General features: G+C 33.3%; 2 protein-coding genes across 3 annotated transcripts; both read left to right on the forward strand.

The window, feature by feature from the left end:
• The first annotated feature begins 8,695 nt into the window (after nucleotides 1-8,695).
• On the forward strand, nucleotides 8,696-11,316 carry LOC127807284 (glycolipid transfer protein 3-like). 2 transcript variants are annotated; one of them, XM_052344998.1, is made up of 6 exons: nucleotides 8,696-9,200; nucleotides 9,507-9,562; nucleotides 10,095-10,162; nucleotides 10,475-10,610; nucleotides 10,818-10,964; nucleotides 11,066-11,316. In XM_052344998.1, exons 1-6 carry the CDS (start codon nucleotides 9,011-9,013, stop codon nucleotides 11,099-11,101), a joined length of 633 nt encoding a protein of 210 aa, XP_052200958.1. In that variant the 5' UTR covers nucleotides 8,696-9,010; the 3' UTR covers nucleotides 11,102-11,316. The 2 variants fall into 2 exon arrangements, with proteins under 2 accessions (XP_052200958.1, XP_052200957.1); XM_052344997.1 differs by having other exon boundaries at nucleotides 8,701-9,200; nucleotides 10,032-10,162.
• Nucleotides 11,317-12,105: 789 nt separating this feature from the next.
• LOC127808778 (uncharacterized protein C57A10.07) lies at nucleotides 12,106-16,684 on the forward strand. Its single transcript, XM_052347388.1, has 3 exons — nucleotides 12,106-13,168; nucleotides 14,936-15,060; nucleotides 16,148-16,684. Exons 1-3 carry the CDS (start codon nucleotides 12,571-12,573, stop codon nucleotides 16,466-16,468), a joined length of 1,044 nt encoding a protein of 347 aa, XP_052203348.1. The 5' UTR covers nucleotides 12,106-12,570; the 3' UTR covers nucleotides 16,469-16,684.
• The last annotated feature ends 1,397 nt before the right edge of the window (nucleotides 16,685-18,081 follow it).

The raw sequence follows: 18,081 nt of genomic DNA on the forward strand, positions 1-18,081 counted from the left end.
TGAGGCTGATTTGGTTTGATCAATCATAGAATAAAATATTATTAGAAATGGGGCTTGAGATAGATGAGGGGTAGCTTTTCATTCCCTTATTTTAATTGGGATAAATTACATTTAACATTGAGCATAAATTTTGATATAAATACCAAAAAAAAATATTGATTACTTTTTAAAAATTACATTAATTATTTTTATTATTCAAAAATTATATCATAATCTGTCAATCCATGGATCTAAAGCATAATCTGTCAATTCATGGATCTTTCGTAAGCATTAGACTAGTACATTTACATGAATAACAATATTTGTGATGAAAACATCTGATTATTCCCCAAATAATAGCTTAACAACATACTTATGACTCAACCATCATTTTACGTGAAAATTGGCATTGGTGATGTCAACCCTTAGTTATTAAGTGGTTCAACTTAGTGGAATAGAAGAATATTAGTCAACTGAGAACAACCAAAAATATCGCAAAGCACGATTCTACAAAGTATTATGGAAGAAAATGGTAAATAACTTTGTTTGGACATTGCACAAAATTTGATGTGCCAATTGAGACTAGGATTGTTCTTGCTTTCTAAAGCATTTGTTGTGTTATTTTCACATAAAATAAACCATAGCATGTAAAACCAAATGGTTAGTAGCCTACCAAAAGCTCTTACCATCTACCTTGCAACCTATAATATATTCATTTCTCCATTAACACTAAGACCATCCAAATTTATTCGAATGACGAAAAAAAGACAACATTTGATGAGATGTGTATCGCTTTTAGTGTTAGACAAGATACTTTTAAAGTTTTAATAAATTACACATTTTTTTAACATCATTTGACCAATGGAAAGTTGGTATAATTTTCAGACTTATGCAGAGGTACAAGATGTAATTTAGTGAAATATTAGGAGTATCAAGTGTAATTTACACTTTTAGATAAAACAATCCAAAGTAATTAAAAAAGAGAATTTTTAAACCCATGGCCATTAAATTATGGACAGATGGCGTTTGTTTTTCTTAAAATACCCACAAAAATCCAGGATTAGGGAAAATAAAATAATGTAAAATAGTGAAAATAAATAACTAAACATACCATACTTAATGTTCTGTTTCATGGTTTAAAATAATGCAACCCCAAGAGAATATGTTCTTGTTCACATTATGAAAATTAATCTTATTTCATTAGCTTCATCCCTGTTATGAGAGCTTAATTAGTCCAAACTAATCATGTTGTTTTTAAGCCCTGATGACATTGGATCCGTCATCTCTCCATATTTGATAATTTAGTTTAGTCCAGTTGCTTCCGTTTCTTGCCATTTTATTGATAACCTAATTAAACAAGTTGATCCAATAATCTAGAGGACAATCTTACCTAAGCATTTGATTACCTAAATATTTTAATATTTGAATTTTTGTTTATTGCATTACTGTTATACAACCATGAAATTTAGATTTGTTGATAATACATAGTGTGGTGACTCCAACACAATAATGAATTTATTAAATGAAAATGTCACCGTCAAAAAAAAAAAAAAATGATCAGAGAGTGCATGAAAATTTTCGTGCAAACACTCCGATACTTAAATCAGACGCTGAAGACTTGAAGGCTGTATAAAAATTAATACTAGAGATATATATTTTTTGAAATGAGAACATGTTTATTTACAGAGGAGTATGGAGTTTTTTTAAATCTCCTAAAATTAAAATTCTTATGGATAACATTTATTCTAATAGTGTCTAGTCTTTTTATATGACTCCTGGAGAGATTTTTAATGTCTAAGTTATCCAGTTTGCATGTTGTGCAATATCTCCCCGATTAGGAAAAAATTATGCATTTTTAGTTCAAAAAAATATTTTGAATTTTTATCTATGACACATCATGCAAAATATAATGAGTATACATTCTTGTGTTTGTATTTATATTTTTTTATTATAATCTTTCTTGTATATATATTTGTTGAGCAATATATTCATTAACTAACATCGTGTTAATTACATCGGTACCATCAGGGTTAGAGTCTTGTAGCCATCCCTCCGTCACTACGCAATATGATTTTTTTGTTTTGTAAAAATTTAGGTACATTTCCATGTCAAATAAATTGACTAAACAAATTAAGTAGAAATTATCATCTTTATTTTGAAAGCATACTTATTTCATCTTTCTTGTCTTTATTTGTTCGTTTGTGAAGAAGGATATGGATATTTCTTTTCTTGAGAATTTAATATTTCTTTTGAAGGAGAATGTGTTGTGGAGACATATATGTATATTGAGGACAAGAGTAAAAGGGTTTAAAACATTTATATCTAATTGAAGAAGGAGAGGAAAAAGAAAAATGGAGTGGAGGAATCTAAAGAGGATTCAAAAGATTTAGATCCGATGATTATGGATCTAGTTGATTGTGCTAGCTTTTTGCATATTTTTGTGAATATGATATAAGGTTAGTCCTGTGTTAGTTTGTTTCTTTTATGGTTTCTTTTACTTTTTTTTGTATGTCTTTTGTGGTTACTTAGGGTATATTTTAGTGCAAGTTATAAATTCTTTATGATTCTTTTTGTTAAAATACTCTTACTTGCATTTTTTTTTTCCATCGTATGCCTTAAAAATACTTCTTTTTCTAAATAATATGTATTTATTATATCTTTTTTAATTTGCATCAATATACATATATGTATTTATTTTCTAACATTATTAAGGGTTTCTTATTTAATGATTAAGCTTTGCCATTTTAGACAATTGGGGTTGGGATATGATTAATTTGGCATAAGTTATAAGTATGCCCTTAAACTTTTTTTCTATAACTGTTTGTCTTCGTCAACTTCAAAGTGAATTTATCTTGTTCCTGAACTTTAAATTTTACTACAATCACACACTTCATCTCTTAAATGGGTGTGTATTAGATATGCGTTCTTTGTCTCTGGGTTGCCAGCAAAGGAGGCCAACATCCAATGGGTTGATCGACTAAGTCAAGAGACTCGATGGCTCGGTGGGTCAGATGGCCAAGGTAAGAACGACAATGGATGGGTTGATTGGCTGATAGGTTGGTCAGCCAAAGTGAGAGCGGTGATGGGTAGGTCAATTGTCAGTGAATGAAAGAGGAACCTCTGTTGGTTGTCGACTCGAGGAAGCTCCGTTGGTCGGTCGTCGTCTTATTTCCTTCGACCTCTATTTCCTCATTCCCTACATCACTGATCGACTCACCCATTACCACTTTTTTCTTGGTCGATTGACCCATCGAGCCATTGCATCTCTCAACTTGGCCGATCAACTTATCAACTATTGGCCTCCCTAATTGATGACCCACCTCCCACCTCCTTGCCAACAACCCATAAACAAAGCATGTGTACCTTACACGCACCCATTTGAGAGATGAGATATGTGATTGTAACAAAATTAAAAATTCAAAAATATGATAGGTCAATTTTAAAGTTGATGAAACTAAATAACTATAAAATATAATAGGTCCATTTTAAAGTTAAATGGGCGTTTGGTACGAGAGAAGTTTTTAAATTTTTAAGATTCATGATTACTGTGAATATTCTTGGAAATTTTTGATTTCTAAAATTTATACAATTCTATATTTGGTTAGATTTAAATATTTTCAGAAATGTTGGGTATTCTTTTTTAGAAATTTTACATTCTTATGTTTGGTTTAAATGCAACATTTCTCAAAATCTATTTTTTTTTAAAATTACCCTTATTTGATTTTTTATTTAAAAATAATAAATTTTTTCTAATATATAAAATATTCAGACCACAACCTTCTGGGAAGTCAAAAAACGTCATTTTTTTATATATTATGTATATTTGTGTGTGTATATATATATACGTAATAAATATGTTTTTATGAATATGTGTGTGTTTGTATGAATATATACATATTTTATATGTTTGTATAATATATATTATATATGTTTGTAAGAAAGAAGTTATGACAAAGATAATCGTGAAAGAATTATAAGGTTTTAAGAGGGTAAGAAGTGTTTTAAACTTTTTATTTGTTAAAAACTTTTCAAAGTTTATGAGAATTCAAGATTTTCAACCCCTATGTTGCATGGAAACGTCTTATAGGAGCTGTTTCCCCATTTTCGAAACGTTTTTCATTCTCATTTTAAACTCTATTTATGCCTACTTTTTAGAAGAATGTCCGTTTCTGCAATTTTGCTTCTTATCGGAAACGTTTTTCATTTTTGTTTCTCTATAACATAGTCTAACCCCTTCATGAAAATCTTTATTATGAGAAAGTTTATTAAAAATAAATTCTCGTAGTGTTATCTTTTTAGGATTTTTTTAAAAAAAATTATATCAAATATAGAAATATAAATTGTGCACCTAACATTTTTTAAAATTTTAAAACTTATCTTATAGGAAACGCCCCTAATAGAAAAGTTGGCATGTGTATTCCTGAATCCTGATGCCGATTAATTTTTAGAGAAATTCTATTTGCAATCATAAATTTTGTTTTTCGTAATCATTACACGTAAAATATGAAATTTTACTATTCGTAGCCACATTTATTATTTTGTTCAACCATTTATATACCAAATATACCCTCTAAACACTCATCCCTCAAAAAACACACCCCACGCGCATCCAAGTTGTTCTTTTTCGCTGGTCTTCTACCTGTTCTCCTTCTTCGCGCATCAAACCCTGTTTTTCTTCTTCTTTTTCTTTAGACCACTCTCACAGACCACCGCCTTCTCGTCGTCACCCACTTCGCTTGTCTCGCCCACCTTTTTTATTAGAGTTCCTCGAAATCTCAAAAATAGATAATGCCACTCCTTCGGGGGGTGAGGGGTTCCCCGAACCTGCGAGATTCGGGAAACCCCATACCCCCGAATCTCGTTGTTCAGGGGGTTAGGGGTTCCCCGAACCATAAGATTCAGGGAACCCCTCACCCTCCAAATCTTGCTGTTCGGGAGGTGAGGGCTTCCCCGAAAGGCGAGATTCGGGGAACCCCATACCCCCCGAATCTCGTTGTTCGGGGGGTTAGGGGTTCCCCGAACAGCGGTGTTCGGGGAACCCCTAACCCCCCGAACAACGAGATTCGGGGGGTATGGAGTTTCCTGAATCTTGCCTTTCGGGAGTAAGGGATTTCTCGAAAAATATGAAAGCAATGATACTAATGATATAAAATATGAAAGTAAATGATGTACAAAATTGAAATCGAACTTACCTAATTTCGCACAGTAAAATTTGGATCAGATTAGGTTAATTTATTAATATCAAAAATTAAAATTAACTCAAAAAAAATTAAGATTAAAACAACATTAATTCAAGAAAAAATAAATATAATATTAATCCAAAGATCCGAGAAACAATAATTCAGAATAATTTATATACATTTGAAATAATTTATATACAAAATCATTATATATATGTATATAGTTATAATATATATAATAATATAATATACATATAATATGTAATAATAGTATCCATTCTCCCGAACTTATGAGTTCGGGAGAATGGATACCATTCCATTCTATATACATATTATATAGTATAATATTATATAATTAAATTAGGAGAATTGCATTCTCCTGAATCCATGATTTTGGGAAAAATAGTTTTTTCCGAACTCATAGGTTCGGGAGAATTAATTTTTTCCGAATCTATGGATTTGGGGTGCTTATCGAAACATGAGGTTCGGAGTTTCCCAAACACCCATAACGCTAGGGTTCGGGGCATCCCCTAGCCTCCAAGGCAGTGTATTTTTTATTTTTTTATTAATCTTATTTTTTAATTCATCCGTCGTGTATGTATATATAAATTATGTAATTGAACTAGTGATAGATGTTATAAATTGTGTTTTTTCTCGCCGAAACATGAATACTCGTTATCTTCTTTGTCAAACTCTGCTAAACATTTGCAGATAATAATCATCCATCACTGATAGTAATGGCTATGGCGATGAGAACTCGACTGAGCAATGTTTGGTGTTCAATAATAGTGGCTGTTGCTCGGTGTTAAATAATAATGGTTGTGCGATATTCAGTTGTGTGTGAGAAAGTGACTGTGACAATAATGGTCGAGAAAGTGAGTGCACGCGCTTGAAGAGTACTAATGGGTGGTTGAGCATTAAATATTTAAATGAAGGACAAATATAAGTTTTCATCTCAAGATATTTTAGAAATATTAAAAGTGGGTTACAGAGAGAAAAACCTATAATTGCAAATAGAATATCCTAATTTTTATAGGATTCAGTGACAGTCCGTGTGAATATGCCGACCCTGACCCTGATGTTATTGAAGCCATTGAAGCTATTGAAATTGATCAAAAACCAATGATGTTGGAATTTGGTATCTCTGGGCTGTCCAAAGGGAATATTAACAATAATAATTGCCATTAATTATATATTGACCTCAGGTGGTAACATGGACGTGGAGAGTTTTGTGTTGATAACTCCATATGCCAGTAGAGATATGGTCGCATAATTTTTTTTTATAAGCATGCAGTGGTATAAAATTAAAATTAAAAATATACATTCAAATAATTATAATTATAAAAAAAATCATTATGATAAAAAAAAAGACTCTTTGTGGTAAAGAATCTCGTTTATTAATTAAGACGGTATTATATATATATATATACACATATATTTAACGATTAATATAATTTTACTTATAAATTTTGTTACATTGATTTTAAATTTGAGTAAATGAGCAAGGTGTGTTAAGGTCACGCGAATACTATTTTCAAGAATGGATACAAAAATTTATGTTAGGAGTGACTGAAATTTTAAAAAGTTAATATAATAAAATTCTTATGTAATTAATGGTAGGATTTGAGTTTAAAATTAATGATAAAAGTTAATTTTAAAAAGTTATTATTTGGATTTGTTTAAAATTAATGATAGAATTTGAGTGGTTTTGATCTTGAGCTTATAATTTTTTTTATCTATAAATGGATTATGACGAGCAGTGAGAGTTGTACATGACATATTTTAAAGTGGGTTGTAATTTTTTTTTGAGTTGGACTGTTATTAATTTTTTTTTTTACATTAAAAAATTGAATTTGGTAGTGGCCTCGAGTTTTAGCCTATGACAACTCACTAGTACATCTGTTCCTAATTATTTCGACACTTATTTGCAACATTTATACTACTCTCGCGTATTGATATATTATATTATATTATATATCACGTAAATACATAAATGTCATTAAAAATATCACAGGTAAACTTTGAAATAGCATTTTCAGTGAGCTCAGGAGGTGACAAATCCAACTGCCAACAGAAATTGCAAGAGTTGTGATGATGGTAGTTAGGAGAATATTTAGGTTTATTTGTTAGTTAAAAAGCTAATAAGCAAAGAGGCAGCAGAAGGAATATCAAAATAAAATAAAAGAAATAAAAGATTATTTTTTTCAACAATATGGAAAGTTTTTGTTTTTCTTCCCCTCTGCTCCAATTTCCTTCATTTATCTATTGAGTGGGTTCGTTGAATGCTTAAATTTAATATTTTTATTCACGTTCTATATTGATATAATATATAATATATAATATAAATAAAATATCCTTATAAATGTAAAATAGAAAAATATATGAGAAGCAAATAATTATATAACTTTTTAAAAAAATATTATTAACATATATAATAATAGGGTAAATTGCACTAAACTCCTCATAGTTTAGCCTATTTGCATAGAGACCTGTATGTTTTAAAGATAGCTTTGCAAGGGCTTGTGGTTTAAATTTCTTGTTTAAACATCCTGTGTGTGACTAACTCTGTTACTTGAATCCTAAATTAAATGTTAATTAAGTAAAATTAAAACAAAATTTAAATAAACAAAATAAAAATAACAAAAAATTAAAAATTATATCTTCTGCTAAAATAATTCACAATGGGTTTTAAAGGAACCCATCAACCATCGTCGGAGAGAGACGAAGAGAAAAAAGAAAAGGATAGTTAAAGGAAAGAGAATGGTTGACTATCGTGACAAAAAATAATAAAAAGAAAAAGATAGAACAAGAACGAATTCTCTCTTTTAGGATGAGTTTTCTTTTATCCATTCAAGCGGTATCATTTTTTAATTTTTTAATTTTGTTTTCATAAATTTAGTTTATTTTATTTAATATTTAATTAACTTAATTAAAGTTAAGTAATAGAGTTAAATAAAAAATGAATGAGTGTCTAAGAAAAAAATTAAATTATAAGAATTAATTTGAAAGTATACGAGACAAATTCTCATTTCAAATCACAAAAAATTTGAATATAATTTATAATAATATCATATTAACATGAGTCTATAGTAAATTATGACTTACAAAACATAAAAAATGACACACACATATATATATATTTTAAAATTAAAACGGACAATATTTCATAAAAATAGAATCATGTTAAAATTTAAATGATGGAATTAATGGGAAACATATATCTAATACAAAAGAAGATATATTAAATTACTAGAAATCAAGATTAATTAATAGCCAACTGTTCAATTCAAAAATCATTAGGACTCTTAAAATATGAGAGAAGTAAATGGGGGGTGGTCGAATCTTGGAAGTTCGATATTCGCCATCAATCGCAGATGATGAATGATGAAGGATGAAGAACAGACGGCTGAGATCCACCGACGAGCCATTTTCCGGCACGGCCGGCCCCACTTGAGCTCGGACGGGCGACCGACGATCAAATATATGTGGCAGGTAGCAAGGGGCTGCCTCTCACAGCCGATAACCCCAAAGTCCAACGCAACGTCACCATCATATACATCTCTAATCAATTCAATTGTTGTTCAATTTTCAATTTTGGAGTTAGATAAGAGAGCTTCAGAGTTTTCCCCATTAAAGATTCCATTCCATCGAAGCTTCTCTCTATCTCTCTCGCTTAGAGAGTCAAAACAGTGGAATTCTGATAATCTATGGGGGATCAGACAGAGCCCAGTTGGCCATTATTATATAATGAGGATATTGCAGAATCAAGAGAGGAGAGGAGAGGAAGATAGATATATATACACACACACACATATAGAGAGAGAGATAGAGAGAGAAGAGGAGGTATTGAAATGAAGAGGAGGGAGATGGAGAAGGGTTCAGAGTCAGAGATCAGGTCCGCCATTGAAGAGCTGTCCATGGCTGTTGCCAAAGCCAACAAACCTGCTGATGCAACCGGAGATCATGTGCTTGACGATGATGCTGCCCATGTCCCCACCAAGCCTTTCCTCTACGTCTGTAGCTTGTTGCTCCAAGTTCTCGGTCTCTTTCTCTCTCTCTCTCTCTTTCTCTCTCTTTACAATTTTGTTAGAATTAGTCCGACGTTAATATCTATGTTGATGATCCTCTTAAGACCGAATACTCCACTAAACATAGTTTTACACGAAAAAAATTAGAAATCATCTGAGTCTCTACTATTCTATAACTGGCTACAGTGATTTGGTTATATATGTCAAAAGCGTATTTATAGGTGGCAATATTCCCCGTTTACGAAGTTTTATGTTGATCTGAATGATTAAAGGTGATATATGCGTGTGTGGTTACTGAATTGTGCGTTTGAAGTTGCAGATAAGATAGGGCCAACCATGGCGGTTCTGAGGCAAGACATGGATCAGAACATCCAGGTATAAATTCATATGGAATTAGGGATATATATAACCAAATTAGAGATGAGCTTTAACTGGAGCTCAAGCTAATCTATCCATCTATCTATCTTATCTATCTATCACTCTATGTGTCTGTCACTTTCATGATATGTGCACGCCACAAGCCACAAGCCACCCCAGAAAACTACACCCGCATATGTTCATGTTGGACTTCTTTTTCAAGGCAATAAAGCTCCTAATTCGTTGCATTTATTCTTGCTTCCTTTTCTTTCTATGGTCCCAGTAATGTGTGGGTATTTTTGTCCATTTACTATGTCTCATGAATCAGTTACTTTCTTGTTGACAATTAAGGGTTTTGATTGATGGGTTGATATTAACATTGTCAAAAGAAGTCACTGATTAAAATGTTTTGTAATTTAAAAAATGTTAAATATTTTTAATAAAAATAAAGTTTTTTTTTTTTTTTTCTTATGTTGATGTGGGTCAGAGATTAGAGAAGGTGCATGAATCTGATCCTTCGATGTACTCAAATTTGGTTGAGATACTGAAGAAAGAGGCCGCAGAAGGCAATGCCAGAAAGAGCAATAGCTGTAGCAGAGGCTTTGTTTGGCTTACCAGGTAATTAATTGATTGATCAAGCTACGTTTGGCCGCAGGGAAAATAAAATAGAAAGTAAGAGAAGCAGAGAGAAAATTATTCATTTTTGCAGGAGAAAATGCTGAGCTTGTTTCTTGCACTACTATTTGCACCATTTATTAATAATTCTTGCACCTTCCTCAATTAACAACCACCCATATAGTTAATTTCTTCTGTATACATCCAAAACTTCATAAAATGAACATTAATTCATAGCAGGTTTTATCACGTATTCTTCGGTTTAATTAATTGACACAGTTAATATTGAATCCTAAATTGAGTTTTACACTGCAGATCACTGGATTTTACTGTAGCATTGCTGCAATTACTGGTGAAGGATTCTGAAAGGAATATGGATGAAGCTGTGGAAGAAGCATACGATGTCGCTCTAAGACCATGGCACGGGTGGATTTCTTCCGCTGCTTACAAAGTACACACTAACCCCCTTAATAAAAACCCGTATCAAAACACACCATATAACAGAAATAACAGCAAGAACACACGAACCCTATATATATATATATATATGTATCCCTTAAGAATCAAAATCTAATCTTGTAATTGGGGTCGGCCACATGAATCAATTTTTGTTCGCAAAACGATTCCTATCTATGGCCAATTAATACAGCGCTTGTAGGTTGCTCTTAAACTGGTGCCGGACAATAAAACTCTTATCAACATACTCAAGGCCAAAGATGAAGAAGGTGTTGATGGTCTGAAGGAGGAAATGCGGAGCCTAATCTCACTGCTTGTGCCTCTTCTTGAGCAAAATCACTCTATTTTGGTGAGCCCTACCTAGTTTCTATCTTCTTCTTCAATTAGAATTTGGTCATTAACTTAATAATGATCTATTAATATATATTACGACCTCTCTTGATCTTGCAGAGCTCCCATGGCTTGGATAGGTTAAAGGCCACCTGATCATCAATCAGGCGTGATTTTATACATAAGAAGCCAAAAGAAATTTACTGAGATATATGTACAAATATATATATATATATATTAGTTATGTATGCAGTTTTGCTATGTAGAGTTTGACCCAATTTTCCTTTCCTGTGAATAGGAACACGTGTATAATTATGTTCATGTTTCAAAAGAGACATCTTCTAATACAAATGATATTTGGGATGATGATATTTGTGCGGCTTTCATAGCTTTGTGTACTCAATTTTAGTAGTAGAAGAGGTAAATTATAGGTAGAGATTTTAACTCACTGGACAAGACAAGAAATTGAACTTACGACTTAATAATGCAAATCTTAACTTATCGTGACCCAATCATTTGATTTGTGCGCGGGAACAATATTAAAGTAACTTTATATTTAATAATGCTTAGATCTAACTTAATTATTAACTATATGTTTGGTTTAAATCTCATATCAATGCCCATATTAGCATGAATTGTCATTCTAATGCTTCAAGTTAAGATATTAATGGAATTTGATTTTATTTGTAGTCTCTCAAAGTTTGCCTTAATTCTTGTTTTTTGGGCTTGGAGATGTTTGATGATAATGTTTTTAGTAGTTCGTGTTTGATAGAACTACTATATAAAATATTTTTTCTTATTATAGTATTTTATTTAATAAAATTTTTATTTAAAGAAAAAAAATTTACAATTAGGATAAATTTAATTAAATAAAATCCATATTCAAAGATGGTCTTATTTTAAAAATGCAATAATTCTAAATTTTGATTAAGAATTTGAGATAAAAAATAGAATAAATAGAATTTTTTAATTTAAAAAGATGAGTATAAATTCATTATCCATGAGAATGACAATAAAAAAAAAAATATTATTTTTAAATAATAACACGATAAACCTTGATTAATATAATTATTACTAGCTTGTCGTTCCTAATTATTATTAATTAATATTAATAAGAATAATAATTAGTTCGAGAGAAGGAAAGAAAGGAACATTGAATATGGAGTGATCGCCATGTGGAGAAATGTTGTGGAGGGGGAGAGAAGAAGTTGGGATTTGGAAATGGCAGCTAAATAAGGAAAAAGAAATTGACGAGTCTTCAGTCTCTGCAAACTTGGGGTCTTCGTGGCCCTTCACGGACAGTTCCGAAAATCCCTCGAATTCGCTCACCTTCTCGTTCCCTTTCTGTAAGTTCAATCTTCAAAGATCTTCTGGTTCAATATCTGAATCCAATTTGTAATTGGGTTTTTAATTAACGCTTCTACAGTCTTTCTTTAAATTCCATCTGGGTTTACTTGATTCTCAGTCGATTTCCGAAGAAATTCATGATTTGTTGGTTTGGCTTTTCTAGTTCTCCTTCTCGAAATCAGATCTCGTGATCCCACTGATTGTTGCGTGTAAATTCCCCATGTGGATATGTTTCACTTGCCCCAACTTCCCAACCCATCGATTGGACTCATTGTATCATGAGAAGTTATTCATTTGATCTAGGCAGTCCCAATCCCAAGTCCTTCGCTGCTCACCGAAGAGGTGAGTTTGATTTAGAAGCTGGGAGTGTCAAAAAAGCCAGGAAGCCAAGAAAGTCCCTGTTTCTTCCTTTCAGAATGCTTAAATCTCTCATAAACCGTGTTTATTACTATTACAAGTTGCACCCAGTTTTGGTTTTCTTCATTTCCCTGTTGTTTGGGATCACAATTCTCACAGTTCTGTCCCTTTATGAGAGCCAGTACAGAGTGGTGAGTGACTATAGGAAATTAGATGTGGTTTCTGATACATATCCGTTTGCCAAGCTTCGGAATCTTGTAATGGTTGCCGGGCATTCAATTTATACGAGTAACAGTTGTGAGAAGGCTGACAAGGAGGATTCTTGGTTTCTGGAGTCCTATCAGAAGCATCCAGGCCAGGCTGCTACTTTTGTGACACATATACAAGAGGGAGTGGAAATTGCTGCTAAAGATAGTGAGGCCTTGCTATTGTTCAGTGGTGGCGAGACTCGGAAAGATGCAGGGCCCCGGAGTGAGGCTCAGAGCTACTGGTCTGTTGCTGAATCACGAGGATGGTTTGGTAAGCCCTTCCCCCGTGGTTAGTTTTCGCTGCTGTGTTTACTTAGCTACCTTGTTAGAACAGAAAAAATGTGTTCGCTGATGAATTCTAGGAAGACTTTTATTATACTAGGAACTCCAAGTCCATTACTTTTGATATTGGGATCATGCATTTGCATGTGTTTATCATCATAATTGAGTAATTTTGTTGTCCATCAATATTCTGAAGTTAAGAGTTGAACCCTGAAGTCCTAATGAGGAAAATGGTTAATGGTTATTGGTTATTGGGGATAACTCAAATATGTCAGCACATCACCATGTCGAGTGAACTTGGAAGAGGGGATTGTTATCCCCGTTTGTAGTTGTCTTGTACTGTTATAGTGCTCGAAAATGTGAAATATATATTTTATTCCCTCTATTGATGTGATAAAACCAGGATTTCTCAATCATGTTTGCTGCACATTGTCCTTAACTACTAGATAGTAATGCCATATCTCATTTGATTTCAGATTGGCATGAAAAAGGGGTCCTATGTCGACTAAAGAATAAATTACAGCTAGTGTGCTGATATTCAGAAATCAACAACTTGGGCATCAGTTGTATTATTTGCATTTCCAAGGTGTAAAAAGGGTAAAGAATAGATGTTGCTTCATTGATGACATCACCTAAGGAGGATGAAAGATAACATGGAACTATAATTGAATGACAGTCAACTTCAATAACCTAGAGATAGAAGGACTGGACCATCTTTCTCCAATGACGTTTGTGTTTTGCATGCAACATGGTTGTTCTTTGAGCATTTTGAGGAACAAAAAAGAAAGGAAAGAATGGACAAGAGATGCTAGTCTTGAGTCAATTATCATCATGTGTACTTCAAAATAGAATCATTGGATACCTACTAGCTTCATACTAGATCTACCTTGATGTAGCCTTCCTTCCATCACAGAATAAAACAAAAATTGCTCACTATCCTCTCTTTGTGTCACCTTTTCGGTTGGATCCTAGAATCATACATGATCATAAGAAAATGTTTTACTTTATGCTGCTGATTACAGATTGACAATGATCAGCAGACAACAGTTGTATGATTAGTTTGGTAATTAGTTGTGATGTGAGTAGAGGAGTACGTGGCAACAGTATGAGTGGCTTAGGTGGTAGAGGATGTTTCCTATTGATGGGGGCAAAGCTGTTAAGTCTATCATGTACTACTAGATGGATTCATGGTTATGGTGTTGCTGTAGGAAGTAGTGCCATGGCAGCATATTGTCTATGGAATTTGGCATTTTGGTTCTGTAGTCATATTACTGTTGTAGTTTTTCTGTTTATGCCAATCCTGGAAGATCTGCAGGTGGCACTTGGATTTGTATGAAGTGGAAGGAAAACTACGGCGTTGAAATAATAGATTCTTTCCTTGACTAAAAACGTAGACTTTTACATGTAAAATATATCAGTTGGCTTCTGGTTTTCTTAGTACCTACACCACTAAGCTGGCAAAAGCTTTCAGAAGCTATTGAAAAAGTGCCTTTAATTTACTAATATCTACTACTTTATGGGGTTAGTCAATGTGGCAGAGCAAATCCATGCCTTGTACATAAAATCGTTTGTTAGAGATTAGGCCCCTATGCTGGAAATTGAGTTCTCCTGCTGCAATAGTTCTGCGATGACTACATAAGAGTTACATGAAAAGAAAGAAAGAAAACCATGAATTGTTTCCTAAATTTTCCCCATCAATTCTTTGAAATACTTCTTTTATTCCTTCTGAATCTGACCATTGATGTTGTCTGTGTAGGCAACCAAGAAAATGTGAGATGGAGGGCACTCACAGAAGAACATGCGAGAGACAGTTTTGAAAATCTTCTTTTTAGTGTTTGCCGGTTCCGGGAACTTACTGGCACATATCCTCTTAACATAACTGTAAGTCTAGTCATTTTAGCATTCCTTATATTTCAGTAGAGGCTGAACATGTTCACAGTATTCTGCATGATAGAGGGTCTCCACATTAAACAAATTCTTGCATATAAGTTTTATTACTTAAGATTCATAGTTCGAGATATAACGTTATTCCCAACTTGGCCCACAGTTTATAAATAGACTAACACCAGATCTATATTTAGTTCATTGTTGTGTTGGTTTTTGCCAAGCCAATTATTATGCCTCTATCTTTCTCTCTCTCTCTCCCCACAATGATATCATGTAATTACTAATATATATATATATATATATATGCTCTTTTTCAGTTCACCCATGTGCTTATAGAATGCTCTGCCCGACTATCTGGGATTAGATGTGCAAAATTTCATTCTAAGTTCTTGCCCCCCTAAGACTATGTACCTCATTAATTAGTGATGTGGCTTTTCTTGTTATCTTATGTCAGACTTCTCATTTTCTGGCTCTTCCTGCATGTGCCATTGCAGCACTGCCTAATGGCATGTTGGGCCTTGCTTAGCAGAATTTCATGGAAATTCAAACTGTTCGTGTTGTAATGTGTCTGACTAAGATCAGGTAGCTAGATTATAAACCTTGTTGACTACACAACCCTAGTCCAAGTTGCTTGACCTGCCCTGTCACTGCTGAATAATACATTCTTTGGAATTTGACTAGTTTACTTGCGTAGGTAGCCGACAGCCAGCGTAAAACCTAGTTGGATCTAAATATGAATTCTAGATAAACTATTTGTTGGAGCGTAACCCACGTAAAAGTCTAGAATTCATATAACCGACCCACATAGTGGGATAAAAGTTGGATATGTTGTATGTACCTGCATAGCAACATAAAACTAGTCGCACCTCAGCTACCTTTTTTGCCAGTATGTTGTGATTCCGAATGTGGCATCCTTAAAAAATTCCTTTACTCAAACCTGCATAGTCATCATCTACACAGTTGAAAATCTCATGATAGTTCTATTCTATTTGTTGCTACTGTTTTTTATCACTTAATTTGATCCTGTCCGGAATCAAATTGTCTCCTAGTTCATTATAATTTTGTTTTATATGGGTACCAGGTTGTGAGTTACGATTTCAAGCAGGAGAGGTTTGCACATCTGCACCGCTCTGCAATTCGGTTTCCAGAGGCAAGATTCTTTTATTCGGGCACACCGGCTTCTCCAACTTCAAGAGAAGCAGCTGTGAAAGGTGAAGCACTCGTGAGGGCTCAATTTCAACAAGACCCCTATGGGTGCTTAGGTTCACTTCACCGCAAGAAATTAGGAAGGGATCCTTTTCACCGGTCAATTCCTTATCCTGATGGCTGTCCTGAAATTGAAGGATTGTTCAGATATTGTGGTGCAGCCCCATATACAGGGTCCCTTCCTTGGATTTGGTAACATTTTCTTTTTCTTTCTTCTTTTAATTCACAGCATAGCTTATATCTCCTCAAAATCATACCAATTAGATGCTTTACCCAACAATAATTTTCATCGTTGTATAGCAAATGAGAAAATGAAACTGATTTCCCTTGTCTGGTTATGAAAGAGATGTTTATGGACTATTCACTGAGTTGGCTCTCTGAATTGAATCTCTCACTTTTTTGGCGCATGCAATTATGGTAAAAGTTATGAGCTTGCAAAGGTTCTTTTATGTCACTTTTTTTTTTTACCCTGATTCTTAGTCCTCATTTTAAGAAGGTTGATCCATCATTCTAACGCCACTGTTTCATATAGTATGTCATATAGAACCGAACTGATCCTCGCTGGTTACACTTTTCTTCTCCTATAACCTAATCGATCTTGGGATGGAATTGGACTGATTTCACCAAGCTAATTTGGTTTGGTTTGCTTCATTTTGCTAACAATAGACAGAAACAAGACGGTGGATACATGGTTTAGGGTTATCAATGGATTGGATTTGATCTGGAGTCAATCTATTCTAAACCAACCTGTAAATCCCATAAAGACCTCCTTGCCGCAAACCAAAAGAATGAGCCACAACAGAGCACCCACCAAAATCTATAATAGAAACGCCAAAAGTAAGTGTTGAAAAATGATAAAGCGTCACGGAAATGCCAAAAGAAACATTGGGTTCATGGGACGACCAACCTCCTTTCCTTCATTTGCCATTTTGTAGATTCTCTAAATATAAAATTCACAAAATAATGTGAAAGTGGCATTTTTGCCATTATTATTTATTTGAGTGAGTTTTCACTATAGGGATATAAATGCACCGTCATTTTTCTTTTTCAGATTTGTGTACAAAACTTTGTTTATATAGATTTAGTATCGTTTTGATTCCCTATTTTTTCTCAAAAGTTTATTTCAACATACAAACATGGACGATTAAGAGAAAAAAACTGGGCAGTGGCCAGGTTGGATTAATTGGTTGAGTACCCTCTTGTAGCACGGATCAAAATCTGTGAAATCTGGTTCAGATAAAAATGGATCTAAAGCGGATTATTATCTTATTGAATCTGGATACTTTTGGCATAACCATTCATCATTTATGTGGATAACCTCAGCCGCGAAGTCATCTTTGATTTGTGGTCAAGTCAACATGAGCCGGCAGAAGTTGGTTGAACTCAATGAATGCAGACTTTCATCTAAGGTACCTAGGATTTAGCCTAGAGTTTGGATTGGAAATCGAAAAAATCTGAGAAAATTAAGACTAAGAACAGAGGGATTGGACGAAGAATTAGACAGAAATGAGAGAAGATAATAAACAGAAAAGAGGGAGAGTTGCAGATCAAAACAGAGAAAGGAAGAGATAGAGAGAGCAGAGTAAAACAGGAGATGATTCAGAGGGAAATTGATGAGAGGAAAAGCTGAATTGAATTATTATCCATTTAAAAGTATACATTCTTCGCCTATTTATAGGTTATTCCAACCTATCTAATTGAGAAATACAATTATTCTTAGTAATCTTGAGTACAATATAGTAATTCATGTAAATTAACTACTATTATAATAACAATTATATCCTGGGATCCTTGCGGTTGTGACAGAAG

This window comes from Diospyros lotus, chromosome 8 (assembly GCF_014633365.1).
Source record: "Diospyros lotus cultivar Yz01 chromosome 8, ASM1463336v1, whole genome shotgun sequence".
NCBI lineage: Eukaryota > Viridiplantae > Streptophyta > Magnoliopsida > Ericales > Ebenaceae > Diospyros > Diospyros lotus.

Coding starts and splice junctions, on each gene's coding strand:
- LOC127807284 (XM_052344997.1), top strand. CDS start 9,011: ATGAAGAGGAGGGAGATGGAGAAGGGTTCAGAGTCAGAGATCAGGTCC. Junction 9,563..10,031: donor ACATGGATCAGAACATCCAG/GTATAAATTCAT, acceptor GATGTGGGTCAG/AGATTAGAGAAGGTGCATGA. Junction 10,163..10,474: donor GGCTTTGTTTGGCTTACCAG/GTAATTAATTGA, acceptor TTTACACTGCAG/ATCACTGGATTTTACTGTAG.
- LOC127808778 (XM_052347388.1), top strand. CDS start 12,571: ATGAGAAGTTATTCATTTGATCTAGGCAGTCCCAATCCCAAGTCCTTC. Junction 13,169..14,935: donor TGAATCACGAGGATGGTTTG/GTAAGCCCTTCC, acceptor TTGTCTGTGTAG/GCAACCAAGAAAATGTGAGA. Junction 15,061..16,147: donor CATATCCTCTTAACATAACT/GTAAGTCTAGTC, acceptor TATGGGTACCAG/GTTGTGAGTTACGATTTCAA.